The sequence below is a fragment of the Pundamilia nyererei genome, unplaced genomic scaffold (assembly GCF_000239375.1).
Source record: "Pundamilia nyererei isolate P.nyererei 1_Seehausen unplaced genomic scaffold, PunNye1.0 scaffold00033, whole genome shotgun sequence".
NCBI lineage: Eukaryota > Metazoa > Chordata > Actinopteri > Cichliformes > Cichlidae > Pundamilia > Pundamilia nyererei.
In genome coordinates this window covers 2,658,221-2,673,200 of record NW_005187434.1, presented here as the reverse complement: position 1 = coordinate 2,673,200, position 14,980 = coordinate 2,658,221, and the positions used below count along the sequence as shown (strand labels likewise).

General features: G+C 41.7%; 1 protein-coding gene across 3 annotated transcripts in view; it reads right to left on the bottom strand.

Moving 5' to 3' along the window:
* Window positions 1-737: 737 nt before the first annotated feature.
* The window catches only part of rasal1 (RAS protein activator like 1), a 17,330-nt gene continuing 3,087 nt past the window's right edge, over window positions 738-14,980 (bottom strand). Inside the window, exons 3-21 of one of the 3 annotated variants that reach the window (XM_005729513.2) lie at window positions 14,668-14,781; window positions 14,251-14,312; window positions 12,991-13,120; window positions 12,356-12,437; window positions 12,063-12,206; window positions 11,806-11,897; window positions 11,064-11,181; window positions 10,722-10,875; window positions 9,362-9,426; window positions 7,867-7,979; window positions 7,065-7,257; window positions 6,807-6,944; window positions 5,303-5,447; window positions 4,504-4,676; window positions 3,523-3,660; window positions 3,104-3,239; window positions 2,639-2,759; window positions 2,394-2,473; window positions 738-2,231 (exon numbers count right to left, since the gene is read on the bottom strand). In XM_005729513.2, the coding sequence (XP_005729570.1) occupies window positions 2,083-2,231; window positions 2,394-2,473; window positions 2,639-2,759; window positions 3,104-3,239; window positions 3,523-3,660; window positions 4,504-4,676; window positions 5,303-5,447; window positions 6,807-6,944; window positions 7,065-7,257; window positions 7,867-7,979; window positions 9,362-9,426; window positions 10,722-10,875; window positions 11,064-11,181; window positions 11,806-11,897; window positions 12,063-12,206; window positions 12,356-12,437; window positions 12,991-13,120; window positions 14,251-14,312; window positions 14,668-14,781 (2,347 nt within the window). In that variant the 3' untranslated portion in view covers window positions 738-2,082. The remainder of the gene's footprint in view (window positions 2,232-2,393; window positions 2,474-2,638; window positions 2,760-3,103; window positions 3,240-3,522; window positions 3,661-4,503; window positions 4,677-5,302; window positions 5,448-6,806; window positions 6,945-7,064; window positions 7,258-7,866; window positions 7,980-9,361; window positions 9,427-10,721; window positions 10,876-11,063; window positions 11,182-11,805; window positions 11,898-12,062; window positions 12,207-12,355; window positions 12,438-12,990; window positions 13,121-14,250; window positions 14,313-14,667; window positions 14,782-14,980) is intronic. The other 2 variants (XM_005729514.2, XM_005729515.2) reach the window with 2 other exon arrangements.

Genomic DNA, 14,980 nt, shown 5'->3' with positions numbered 1-14,980 from the left:
CCTGGCTGCTGTTCTGGAGTGCAGCAGGAAGAGTTCTCACTGGTAGTAAATTTGCTTTATGGTAATTTTCTGCCTCTGGCTTCTGTGGTAAAGAGCTGTGGTGGGCGCATATTAAAGCAGGCCTTGAGATGTCAGGACGGAGGTGATGAGACACACCCCCTTTCAGGTTGTCGTTCTTCCTTACGTCACTGACCCAGCAGCTCGGGGGCCAGACCCCTGCTAGTATTTGTAAATAAGCCCTACTTGCCTGTCTCCGCTCACCTCTCACGCCTAATGAGGGGGCGAGCAGGGAGACTGCTGCATCATTGCAGGTAGGTCTGCTTTCATTAGCATTTAAATGAGGCCGGGAGGTGCATTGCTGGCACGCATATTTTTTTCATGTGGTATAATTTAACATTGCATTCAGATTCTTGTTGGATTGTGAATTCTGTGGTTCTGGTGGGTTGATTAAATTTGAACAAAGGAGTAGAGCAGTAACCATGACACTGGGAGCCTGCTCTGGCATCTATCAGATGTGACGGGGTTTCCTGTAATACCAAAAATGAATCAATGTCTGCTTGAAGTCAGATCCTCCTGCACTTTAATGCTAACCAGGAGACGGACAGACATAAGCCAGCAAAGCAGATTTTTTGAACCATTCCTTCATTTTATGGAAACCAAGTGAGGATCAATGTAAAGAAAAAAAAAGTGTCAGTCTCGTTTTTTTCTGGGCACAAATTTGACACCTTCTCCTTTGATTTCTTCAGCGGAGTTTATTGAATAATACAATTGTGTTCACAGTAACAACCCACTTGGAACAAACCATTATGATGAATTTGCAAAGTAAGGTACAGGCGGGGGTTTTTTTCCCCTTTCTTTTCTTTTTCATAACAAGAGTCCCCATTCAAGAGAACACAATGTTCCACTCATGCCTACTCTCGTTATGACTCGAGCGGCAGATTAATAAAAGAAAAATGTGGAAAGCTGCAAACACCAACACACTCGTAATAACCATCTCAATACAGGATGCTGAATGTAATGTCTGCCATGTGTTTTAGAGTGTTAAGCTTGAGGGTAAGAAGAATGCCTGATGAGGTCATCTCAGTGATCTCAGATCAGATTTTATTCAACTGAATATTGTTTAATAGACGGACACTGAACACTACTTTCTCTGTGGAAAATGATCAAAATTCCCCACATGTGTATTTTTTCTTTAAAACTCCTAAAAGCAGATTTGGCATCTCAAACACATGAAACCAATGCAGTGGCACAAAAATCTCTGAAACTGTCAACTTAGCAAACGGGAGTGTCTCATGATTGTTAATTCCCCTCTTTTTCAAATAAAATGTGTCCATGTATGGATATTATATAATAACCAGGTAAATATTACCCATCTTGGCATTATAAAAATGTGAATTACATCAGAACCCAACATTTACGTTGACTGGCCGTAGCACCAAACCAAAGCGGATGTTTTGTGTAAAGGGACTGAAGCAACAATTAAAATCTGAGTTTTGCTCACTTTACAAGCTGCTACATTGCGGCCATGGTGATATTTTGCCTCAATAAAAATACAAAGCATTTATAATAATAACAGCAATATCAAAACACCTTACATTCAGGTACTGTAGGTTACACTAAAACAAGCTTTTTGCATATAAATGTGTGACTCGGGTCCTGTACAGTATCTCAAAATATAAAAGCTTCTTTTCACATTTCACAACAAGTGGATGTGGGCCATGCAACAGATTGCTTATTATCTACATAAAAAATATCAAGTCAGATCATGCTTTAAAGTCCCTCCACCCCTCCCCACCCACCTCCTTTTTGTCAAGTATCATAATCTTCCTGCGGCGCTCTTGTCGGTGGCACTCGGAGAATCAAAAAGATTAAAGTGGAAGAATTCCCTCTTGCTCTTTACAGCCAGGAGGAAATGTACTAAAAGGCTGGAAGAGGTGGCACCACGCAGCCAATTTTTTCTCCGTGACAATCAAGAGAGTGGGTTAGCTGATTTTCACTTGTGTTGGTACAGGATGCTGCCCTTCCACTCCCCACCCCTAACCCGCCTTGATGCATTAAAGGCTCCCAGTCCACATGTGAACTCTAGGGATTCATAATAACACTGGTGATGTCCTCCTTTTCTCTGTGCTGGAAGGTAGCGTGAGCCTGCTCCAGGTCCTCTATCACCACCAACAGCCGAGCAGCGATGCCCTGACATGGCTTCATTTGCTGAACAGTGCATTCAGCACCATCTGTGACAGAGAAATGTGTAGATAAAAGGATGTTGTTTCTGTAGAATTACTTCCTGGAAATGTCATACCCACATAGAATATAAGGGGATAATAATAATGATAATACAATAATTAAAGCACTTGTACATGTAACTTGATAGAAAAGTTAAAGTTTAGTGTCACCTGGGTGAACGTCCACATTCGTCTTCTTTTCTTTATTGCACGCTGTCTCATCATCATCCGGCATCTCCAGATATTTGTTCCTGCAGTATCAGAATCATATCACATGATCACACAGTGAAAGTTAAACACTTGACTCATACTAATGTCAAGAAGCAGCACAGCAGTGCTTTACTGTATAGCAACATAGACCTCTAGTGTTCAGGAAAAGAAATGCATACAGGCCGAGGACATGCTCGGGCACCAACCTGAGTTTGTCTTTGCCCTGCAGAAGCTGCTTGTATATCGTCTGAGTCTCCACGTCGGGATCCAGCGGGTCACTCCAGTCACCAAGTGTCACAGCTGAGTGGGTTCTACTGCAGCCTGCAACTGAGACACAGCTTTTTTTATTCATCTCTGGCACTTTACAGTCTGAACTTCACCCCACTAAATGTAACATATCATTTTAATAGATGTTTCTACTAGTTTGTATATAATAGTCAATGGAACAGCCTTAGTAACAATCAAACCTGTAGTGTTGGTGCTGAAAAGAATGTAAAATGTTTAATCCCACGTGCAAGGCGGTGAGTAAATAAAATTGATTTGGAGAGCGCATCAAAAACAGCCAGTCAAACCTTAGTAAAGTAGCAAAGGGGAGTTTGAAAGTTTCCTACAAATATTCTGGTGTCTTGGACATAAATCAGTACATCTGGAAGTAATAACAGCAGGATTACCAGCTCGGTCGGCCTGCAGGCAGCAGGTCCACTTGCCACTGCGATGAACCCCCGGGTGAAAAGAGGGCAGCATGCGCTCATTGTAGATGCTGACTTTCCTGATCGCAGACAGCCACTGGTTCAGCTCATTTACATTCTGTTTGGGAAAATTGAAATACGGTGAACCATGAAGTTTAATGTTGAACTGAAAAAAGAAAAATCTGCATTTTGAAGGCAATCAGCTGAAAAACCTACAGGGATAAAGCACATCATTGCGACAGAAAACAATATAGATATTTAGTGACTTTTTTCTAGGAGATTAATAAAACTTGTTAAAAATTCAAATCTGTGACTATAGAAAACTGTCAGGGTTTTGTGTTTAAAAAACTTTAAAAAAAACTCATGCACTGTCTTGGCAACTGGGTGGTGTACAAACGCACCTTGCACTGGATGTACGTGGTGTGCAGCTGTCTGTCGTTGTCCTGGGTGATGACCTGCATTACATTCTGCTGCTGAAAAGCATTTTCATCCACCCTCTCCACGGCGCACACACACTGAATAGGAATTGAAGAGCGCACCTGCAAACCACAGCCCCAATTAGAACAGGTATGCACATGATGGCAATGATGTATCATGCCTTGCCTCAGGCATACTACACAAAGGACTCAGTGAAATAAAGGTGACATCTGATCACTGAGCAAATTAATGAAGAGGTTTCTCATCCTGAAAAGCTACGAGGAACGGTACGGCGCAAGGAGGAAGTGAGGATGAGATCATCATGGCAGCAAAGGCTACTTTAAAGTGTAAATCAGCCACTTCCAATGGGAGCTCATCTCACTGAGACTGGAGTGCTCCAACATGGAGAAAAGGGGCCAGGACATTGTCTCCAGTGTGATTTGCGATGTTCGTATGAATATCCATAGCTTTCAATTAACCCTCGGCTTTATTCCAGTCACACAAAGCAGAGACTGACTCAAAGAGAGGCATTTAGTGACGAGGATGTTCTGCTCCCATCAACCGTCTCCCTCTCTCTGACAGTCTCTGGTTAGAAAATGAGAGGAAATCATTATCACGGGTTAGGCACCACATTGTAATATCAGTAATGATGTTCTCACGAGAAGATCAACACAAATACATGAAAGCAAAGAAGCAGATGACTAAAATGTTTTCTCTTTGTGCAACACGTGGTGACGAATGCCCTTCATTGGGCACAAATGGGCATATTGTACGCGTATTTTTATCATTACTTTGATTGTTTTTGATTATTTGATCCATCAGTCGTAGCAAAACATGATTAAAAAGCAACACTTGACACAGTGGCTGGTTGCCAAAATGAGCAGTAACGTAAATACTCATATGTATTTCACACATGATATGCAGTATGTTGGTAGATTATAAAATTTTGCTGGCACAATACCCACCTGCCAGTCGGGAGTCTTGGCATAAGACAGCGTCTCACTCGTCAACCAGAAGTACCGTTTCTTAAATGCAAAGCGGGATAACAGTTGGGGTCCTTCTGCTTTGTGTTTGTGGAGAAACCCCTCTTTGACTGTGACTGAAGCCGTGAACACAGCCCTCTGAGGCACTTCAGACGCTGCGCAGAGAAAGCAGAAGACGGACATAAAGGGAAAACTGTATGTAATCTGTAGCTAATTGCATATTCACCCGGATAGACACAAGGTGGTGCTGTGTCAATAAACTATATAGATTCATTGCTTTAAACTGCACTCTGTTACAGATGGCTCCTCAGTCTTGTTCCATCACCCCATGAGGGATAGAGCTTCAAAGAGGAATAACAAGCATCTGCTTCTGTCCAACAAATTCACCTCAAGGGCATTAAATGTCAAACTGGCCTTTAGGAGAAAAAAGTGGGTGTGATGTGAAGACGGAGGTTGAAACACGATATGTCAGAGGGGGAAGATGTTTCACAACAACAGCCTCACTGACATATGACATTAAGGCAACAGCCAGGACAACAACAGCCCGTGTGGCAGCTTCTCACTTCAGCTCCCTGCCAGCTCATTAACCATGTCATCTCTTTTCCAGACTTCCAACTAGTTATGAATATTTCACTGCAAGGCTACAGTATTGTTTCACCTATATCAGCTGGGAGCTACTACACTGGCAGGTGGCCTGTGGCTGATTAGCTCAACAGCATGGCCTCTGGACTTGGCTTTTGATTACACGTTGTAGTGATGTGTTTGGTGGTTACAGTCTTACCAGTGTCATGATCTATGTCAATTAACTTGTCCAGGAAGTCCTTGACAGAAGCCACACTGCGAAGGATGATGGGATGAAGAGGCGCCATCCACTGTTCTTTTCCGTGGCCCAGCTGAAGTCCCAAGTTCCCAACACTTTGTAGTGCCTGGCAACCACAGAGGCACGATATCAACTACAAACTCACATCTTCACCATATCAAATCTCCAGAAAATGACAGAAGTGAGGGAGTGACTGCATATCTAAAAGTCGAAGATCAAAAGGGTCCCTGGGGCCAAGCATGCTGCGAGGCCCTTTGTCCAGCCCACACCTGGCCTAGGGTGAGGAGGAAGTCCCCCTCTACATCCTCTCTGATGCTTGGCTTTGAACCACAGACTGGTTGCAGCACACAGAGGTAAAAATAGCCCGTTCCCCGTCTCTGTAGAGGGCCCATGGCAACAGTTCTTCAGCACCATGGACAGCAACCACAGAAGCCACACGTGGGAGTGGAATGAGGTTTTACTGTTCTTCTAACATCTGGATCTAAGATCCCTGCTTTTAATGATATCAAGAAATATCGACTCAAATTCCAGTTATAACCTGCTAACATGCTCATCTGATCTATTTATGGTTAAAACGGAGCATAATGTGAGAGGGATGTTTTATGGCCATACTCTGTATAGTTGGTGAAAAAAACTTCTTTGAGATTTGCTGTCTGAGTAGAGTAGTTATGAATTTTAAACGGGTTCCTAACAACAGGTGATCTAGTGGCATTACTGCAGATTATTAGCACCTTTCAAATAATTAACATTTTTATTAGTGTCTAAAAAATGAATACAGCGTTAGTTCTGTGAGAACAGACTCAAACAATCCCAGCAGATCAGCTAATCTAAATTCTAGCTCACATCAGCTCAGCTGTTTCCCTTTCCGTACATCCTACCGGCAAATCTCATACTCTTTTCAAAATTCTTCAGTCTACCAACTCCTTCATTTGAAGCTAAAGATGCTACTTCCATGTCATCCTGTCCTCACTGATCCCTGCTCTGTTCCCTAAGGGCATCTTGCTGCTGCCCTCCCTGTCTTTAGACTTTCCATGTGAACGTATGAAAGGATGGTGAGGTCTCAGACCACAGCAGAGACATATAAATATAAATGACTGGAGATGGAATATCAATCTTATTTTGCTGATTATGGCAGAACTTAAAATAAGGCACACGCAGACCTACAGTGTTACATAATTACCAAACAAAGTGAGAAAAGCAAGGAGTGCCTCAGTGCTCTCTCTCTGTTGACGTTACACAAACACCGTGTGTTTGTGTTACATCGTATTCCTGCTCCATGTTTTATTTGTTTTACATCCACAACATTAAAATCCATCTCCTCACACAGATGGCCTGTTGCATCACGCTCAAGGCTTCCAACACTTTACTGTTTATTTTGTGTTTTGTTTTGAGGAGTGCATAAGTCTGAACATGGATAAATGATTCACAGCAGAGTCTATGTGCATGTCTGTGTTCTGAATCATACCTTGGCTAGTAGTAACAGTGTTCTGCTTGTACGCGTGTCAGCATGCTGGTCTCTCAGCTGAAACAGCTTAGGTGTGAGGATTGCAGGAGCAAAAAAACGCAGGAAAAAGAATCCACTGATGGCCAGGTACTTCACATCCTGTAAAAATGAAGACGAGTCACTGAACGGTGACAGGCTGCCTCGGGATAAGCTGCGGGTGAAAGTAACCACAAATACACTGACACGCTTTCCTCTCTGTGTGTTTTGCTTCACACTAACCTCATTCTCAGGCTCGGTAAATTGCTCCTCCACTCTCTTGTGCAGCTGTTTGAAGGCCACTCTCATTACAGGAGGACACTGATCGACTGAGCTCACGATTGATTCGATGATGCTGGTCAAATAGCTCTGCAGCATCTCCACGCTGCTGTCCCGCACCTCTGCCTCTGACACTGCACCCTTGAATGAAATCCTTCTTCAGAGACAAAGAAAGATGCTGTAAACAAATGAATCCCTGAGATCTGCAGCGTAAACGCAATGCAAACAGGAGCTATCCAAGACAGGCTTTTATCTGTTCTGTAACACAGTTTATAAAAGGACTGATAACATTTCTGTTCTTCATTACCTCGTTACATATGAGACCATGTTACTACAGAGGAATCCAAACAATGACTGCCGTATTGACAATATCTAAACACATAAACTGAGATAATTTAAGGGGACGAGATAAGATAGTAGGTTAGAGCTACTGCATACATGGAGAACGTTAGATCCTGGATCTCCCCCCATGTCAGAGATAGATATCTCAGGGGGCTCATGGCAGTTGCCAAGCAACAGCCATTCCCATTTTACTTTTTTTTTCATTTCCTCACATTCATGTCTTTCTCTCAGGGGTGAAGTGTAAAGGAAGTGGGCAGTCTCCTGTGGCAGCTTTTCCTTTTTAACACATAATTTGCGAATAGCACGCCTGAGCGTACAACCCACAAATCCCCTCTTGTCAATTGTAGCAGTCCTACTCTATTACCAGGTCCGAGTATGACTATAGAATTGTGATCCAACAAGATATGTTTTAGGTCCGATTTACCTTGTGCGGTTCAGGTCGATCTTACATGGGTCAAGTTCAATGTACTTTTTCTCATCAAAGATGCGGTTGATGATGGGCTTCAACACCTCATGCAGATACAGCATGCCAACAGCCTGATAGCAAAACAATATCATATGTTGAAGACATCTGTTAAGGTCACTGTTATTCGTTTTGCTTTTCTTGATCTGTTCCCCTGCGTCTTTTGTGTGTCCCTCCCTGTCTGCTTCCTCAGTTTATCTGTTTGTTTTCCATGTCCCTCTTTCCGTTTATGGTTGTTTTGTTTTGAAGGTTATTTTCTCATGTGGTGTTGTTCCCTGGTATGTGTTTAGCTTGTGGTTGCGGTCAAACAGACAACAAATTCCCTCCGTTGATGACACTTTCCCTTGATAGGAAACATCCAGAGGGTCAAGGAAAAATGCTAAGAAGAATTCACAAAAAGGAAAACAGGATTGTTGTCCACAGGGAATCTAACTTGCATAAGACTAGTTAAAAATGTGACAAGGTGACAATTTTATATTAACGGTGTATATATCCTTGTGAAAAATATCACTTGATTACCAAGAACAGCTTTCCAGCACACAGTGAAGTGTTTGTATCAAGAAATGCCACTCATCTCGTCCTGCTGTAGAATTAACCCTTTAATAGGGCTTTTTAGCACCTCTCATGTTAGATGAATTAATAAGACTAAATGCTAAGACCAAAAATGGGGACATACGCAATGCAAGCCTTCACTTCAATTAGTTAAATGCATATAAAAAAACCTTATTTATAGAGCAATTTTCTAAAATTAGGTTTCAAAGCACTTCATACAATGAGTATCAGTGAAGTGATCGTATGTATGAAAAATTTAAACCGAGCAGCACATGATTTGTCAGTATGCTGATCATTTTCTTTGAATTGAGGGGCAGCGTTATGTCTTTTCATTTCATAAGAGATGGTAAATGTGCATCCTTTTCTAAAGGTGGTAATAAGGGAAGCACTGAAGCAGCTTTCCTTAACATTTAAAGAATTTAACGACCTCCTATTATGACTCTAGACACTTCTGGGTCACTTCACTCAGTTGGGAAACTTCCTAAGCAAAATTGGCTCAGTCAGCTTGTCAAGCTAACCACCTCCTGTCCTGCATCTCTCCTTGCCTCTGTCTGTTTCTTGTCCTCTTTTGGATCATCTGTGTTTTTTTACTCCTTTTTGTAGCAATCTTGAAAATTGACACACTTTCTGTTGCACTTAATTTGGATTGATCCTGCCCTATATAGCAGCCTGTTATGTCGACATACTCATTGATACAAATAAAGTTACCTTTGCATTTGTCATGCTACACATGCTACACATGCCTTTTTGTTCTTACACTTGACAGCTTGCCTTGTTTTATCTAAATCTGCATAATTCAGAGAGTAAATATCAGGCACATCAGGCTTTCCCTCAGAGCAGGGACCAAAAAACTGCAGGAACTATAATAATAATAATAATAATTTTTTTTTAAAACTTAGCTCACCTTCATGAACTGTTCCATGGCTTTGGAGGCAAGTGAGTTTGATCGAAATAAGGTGTTAGGATCAGCTATAAGAGCAGAAGGAAAAAAAATTGTATTAGCAAAATATCTTACATATGAGCGAAATTAGTGGGCATAAAAAGATTTTCCTTAATCAAGTGAAACAAAGCAACAGTTTTCAATGAAAGAATTAAAAAAGGGTAAGAAGCTCAACATCCACCACAACAATTTATTGCTCTTTTCCTGTCATCTATCTATTGTTGTACCTAAAAACACCTTTTATATGATGTATGACAGTGGGAATGGTGGGAATGGTGGGAAGGATCTTATTACTGCATCCAGTAGCTCCCAATCAATTTAATAAAGCATCACATAGACCCTCATCAGGCGCTTAATTATACTTGATGAAAAAGAAAAATTTAAGATTGAAACACTGCTTCCTTAGAGTGGAAGCTTTTCATATAGCCTGTGGAGCATTTGTTTGCTCCACCCTCATTTCACCTTTTTCTCTGGGCTCATTTATACATTTCTTAAGTATCTATGCTTTCTATTTAGTCTGGCGCAAGTCTATCAATCAAGAACAAATAGTCCAGAGTCACAAGTGAGGGCAGACCGACCTTGCCTCAATGTCATGTTAGTCATGCGGTGACACTAAAATATCCATAGTAACGGGACTGGGTTGCCAGGTAAATAATTTGGATGTAAGGAGAAGGGTGGGTTTTTCACTGCTGCCCAGCAGGTGTACTGTACGTTTTTGTGCCATGTGCCTAACTTTAATGTCTGGGTGCTCACACAATGCATTCCTGATCAAGCAGTTACCATTTGGATCATGTGGAGTTGCTATGGAAACTTAGGCACTATGCTTATTAGCAGAAACTACACCAACAGAAACCAAAGACCAGAGCTCAGTGTGAATTATCATGGGGATATGGTGCGGAGGCAAAAACATGACTAATCCAGACCAGAGAACAGCCAAGGGAAGACTGTTGGGTGAATAAATAATTGGCACTGGGGTAGTAAATATAGTGTTGGGAGGCTTTTACTGCCCACACACATACCATAGCTGCAGTGTTCAGAGACCTTAATGTCAATGCAGCAGCAGCAGCCCTCAGAGGGTCTCTGGAGAGTGGAGCAATAACAGCAAACTGGCACGTCGCAAAGTCTGACTAATATAAATACTGACTAACAGAGATAAACTTAGATCCTACACTGTATATTCAAAGTGCAGCCACAGTTATTACATGTAATTAAGAGCACAAATACACATAAATTCTGAGTAAATTTAGACACTTGCAAGATGGAGGACATGAAATCAAAACCTTTAAAAACGGTTTAAAGTTTGCACTTTTTCGCTTCGTCTTACTGGTGTGGTTGACCTCCCGGGTGTTAAGGTAGTCCAGGAAGGGCACCACCAGACCTTGTCCCAGGTAGATTTTCACCAAAGTCATTGCCACGTCCTGTCTGCTCTCAACTGTGGTGACCTCCTCCAGCATAGTCAGAGCGCTGCTATCCTCCACCTGTTCAGAAGAAGAGAACTCGGGTCACGGGTCAAGAATTTTGGCGCAACTGGGAAGCCGGACAGATGAAGCAGATGAGGTCTAACTGCAGATGGAAGAAGTAATGCATACAGCAGTCCCTTGACATGGCGAGTGACTGAGTGGTCAACAAATTAATATCAGCATTGAAGAGGAGCTGTCATGCTGACCTCTGTAGGGGAGATTACCGACTCAACCAGAAGGTCGATGAGAGGCTGATAGTACATGGATGGCAAGATCTGATCCTCCACCAGACGCACCTTGAGACGGAGTGCTCCCAGCTTGCCACTAAAACCAAAGGAAAGTATCACAGCACAGATTTTCAGCTAACACAATAATAGTCTGACAATAGTCTTTGTTAGACATTTGCATAAACTCTTTTTTTGTTTTTGTTTTTGTTAAAGGAGTCAGCGGTTGATTGGAAAATGCAGTTTAGATAAGAAATAAAGCTTAGAGTACACTCGTAAAAACAACCGCTAAATCATCCTGCCCCTGGCAAGGACATTTTCTAAACACATGGCTCACCGTGTTTGGGGGAAAATGACGCACCGCTTGGCAGTCCTCTCTAAATCAACAGTGGACTGGAGTGCAAAAACTCCTTACAAGAGTGAGTCATTTCCTAATGAACCTGAGAAATTCCCTTTTCTTTACAGTTCACTCAGCCCTCCGCTCGCTCTAAAATTATCTCGGGGTGCAGATGCCATCAACGCACTGGCTATAGATCCGTGATTCTGCTTTTAAGTGCTCGAAAGAGAGCCGGGAGGAAAATAAAAGCTTCTCTTGGGAACATTTAAGAAAAGATGTGATGATTGCTACGACAATTTTAGTCTTGATGGTTTCCGAAAGGAAATGCCTCTCTCTAAAGATGCATAGTTACCACATTGTACAAAGAAGCACACCCATAATCCTCACCCAGCATCAACCTCATTGTTTCCCAAGGGCAGTAAACGAAACCAGCCCTCTAACTGAGGTGTCTTGTGCAAACAAGCAAAAGGGATTTCCACCTGTGGAAAAGACACAGAAAGCAAGCACACAATATCAACAAGAAGAGGTGAAAGCCTTTATTTTATAGCAAGGAACGCTGTACTCAATTATAAAACCTTTTGTAAGCTACTCATGACCTGAATTTTAATACATATGAAAAATGATTAGAATTATGGGAACCTCACCTTTCCCAGAAAGTCATTCTTGCCCACCATGTCCCAGTCCCAGACCTGTACAGTAACAGTCCCCTCCTCCTCACGCAGCTCCTCTGGATCCAGCTCCAGCTCTAACGTCTCACCCCAGTGAGGAAAACGGGTCTTCTTGATTATCTAAAAATCCAGCATTAAGAAATTGAAAGAAATCAAAAGATCAGCCTAATCTTTAACGTTTAACCTTTAAATGACAAACAGTAAGGCAACCATCAATCAGACTTCAGTGCAACCCACATAACCCACTCATGCATGCAGACAGAGCTCACCGAGGTCTCTGCACTATGGTTGTTGAAAATAACTCTTGTGAAGGGATCAGAGGTTCCAGAAATGTCTCTTGGAGCCAAGTCTCTGCGGGTATCACCACACCAAAGGACAAGAGAAATCATTAATCCGCCGAAATGCTCCGCTAACTCTTATTATCTGTTCTGCAAGTTAAATTAGTGTGCTTTAGCGAGGAAAGAAAGCTGAATCTCTACTTCTTACTCAACCTTTTTCTTTCAAACTCAATTCACACTCATCAGAGCACATTTGAATAACACAGTGTCAAGTCCTGATTGACAAGCTCATTGGTGCCCCGCCTGAGAAGGAAAGATTGTAGCCTGGGACACACAGATGGGGCAGTGAGCGGTGTGACAGTGGCGGTGTGACTCAGAAGGGAGTGTGGAGGCCTGCGGGGTGATGGTGATAAGAGTTCAGCTCAAAAAACACTGATATACTGCCAGAGCTCAACTACAAGGAGCTCAGCTACACAAACGTGACCACGTTTGAAGTGATAATACGGTGGCTCTATCACAAACTCACATGGCAGATTCTGAAATGTTCGAGCCACTATTGTCCGTGGCCGTTTTTAAGTGAAATCGCCTTCCTGGCATTTTCTCGGCAGCGCAGGATTTCATTTTACCTGGCTTCAATGACTTGACACCGCAGACTGATCTTCTCCGTATCTTTAAGCAGCTCCAGACCCAGATGGATCTCTCCTTGAACTTCTTCATCAGGGTCAACCTTTGTGAGATTTAGCCAGCAGTCTAGCCCTGGCCGTAAAGCACAAAAAGAGATTAATCTCTAAACCATTAAACACTGAGAGGAGCTGAGAGATTAGAACTTTGAGAGTCATATTGAAAATAAATAATATTCATTTTCCAATTAGCTGTAAAATATCCATTGATGAACTGGCAAATAATTCCTGGACTAATGTACTTTGAATATTATGAGTATTTTTCAGGATCGAACTAACAGTTTGAAGACCTTATTTTTAACTTTAGGAAGATACAGTTGCTTATTTTTGTTCTTTCTGACAACTAACTGGTCATTATTCTGTTTGAGTACACAAATAAAACTAATTAGTGCAAAAACATCTACAGTTTGTACAACTGCAAGGCAGGAACAGTAAAAAATAAATAAATAAATACCACACAGTCGATGATTGCCTGGACAACATGCACACTGTGTGATGCTGTTAAGATTCTACTTTTGTCTTTCAGAAAATGAAAGAAAAGGTACAATATCAAGGCCGGGCTGTGAGAGAAATCCTGTGAGGGAGTAAAATGACTCAGTACCACAATGCGGCAGTGAATCACATGACTGAGGCCGATGCCAGGTGGCCTTCGGAGGAGAATCATCAATATGCAGCAAACATACCCTTTTAAACTCTTCAAGTAATCTAATAACGCTACGACACAAAGACACACGATTTGTCAGCCCCATATGTCTGGCTGAAAGTGCGTTCATTCCAAAACTGACCTACCTACTTTTAATCCGGGAATGTTTCTTAAAACTATGCGCCACTTTTCAGTGAATACTCAGGTAATTTTCATTAGAAGCAATTCTCAGTTTCAGAAATTTGTGTCTCCATTTTCTGATTTTCCATTAAATCCCAGTTTTAAATTATTAGCAAACACAGCATTCTCTGCTTTATCTAGTTTTTACATATTGTCCCAAATTTCTGGAAGCCCTGTAAATATTGTGAGTGATGTGCATAAATGAATTTAAAGGTTTGAGAGAAGCTAAGAAACATTCCCACCCTTAAAAAAAAAAAAAAAAAGCATGTCTCCTCAATCACTTGGACTTTTGAATCCATCACAGGATTCTTTGTGTGTTTAACCTCTGAGCTCTGGCCATGCAGTCATCCAGTTATAGACTAGTGCTGAATGTTTAGCCATGCCTTTAGCTTGAGCTCCAATGGCTTCTTTGGTCAGCGTAATCTTTCCAATAACATCATCGTGCCTGTAGAAAGGGATACAAAAGAGCGAGAGAGACTTTGAGACAGAAGCTACTGAAAATCAGATCAAAGTTTTTGAGTTTTTGAGTGAAATGATTAGCGCTGGCCATCATGTGAAGAGGAGAAAAAAAACAACCTTTAATCACTCAATCTGGGCGACCATCTGCCTGATGATGTTTGTTTATTCAAAGCTTAGAGTTCTTTCCCAAAACATTAAAAAGCTTTGCATGAGTTTCCACACAAATATATCAACTCATGGCAAGTTAAGCAAACACAGAGGACTACAAATACACGACCAGGCTCCAGCAGTTAAGAGTAAATATGGAATAGTTTTGAAAGTGCTTTGGTTGCAGGCATTACCCAATTGTGTCCTCATCCATAACGTGAAAAGAGAGCGAATGAAACCCCATTGGGAGATGCAACGTGTATTCTTCACCCCAGAAAGGATTAAGGTTCTTCCATACTGTGGCCGTCCTGAAAAGAGAAGTTTACCATGCTTACTATCAGCAGCCCTGGAGCAGACACATATCACATTCACGTGCGCAAAAACAGAAACGTGCAAGATTCTTTCTTTGTTTCCATTTATATAGATGTTAATTTTGTGATATGCACTAAATATAAATATTAAAATGGGAGAATCGTCCTCTCCTCAAACTATTCTTTTTTTTTTTTT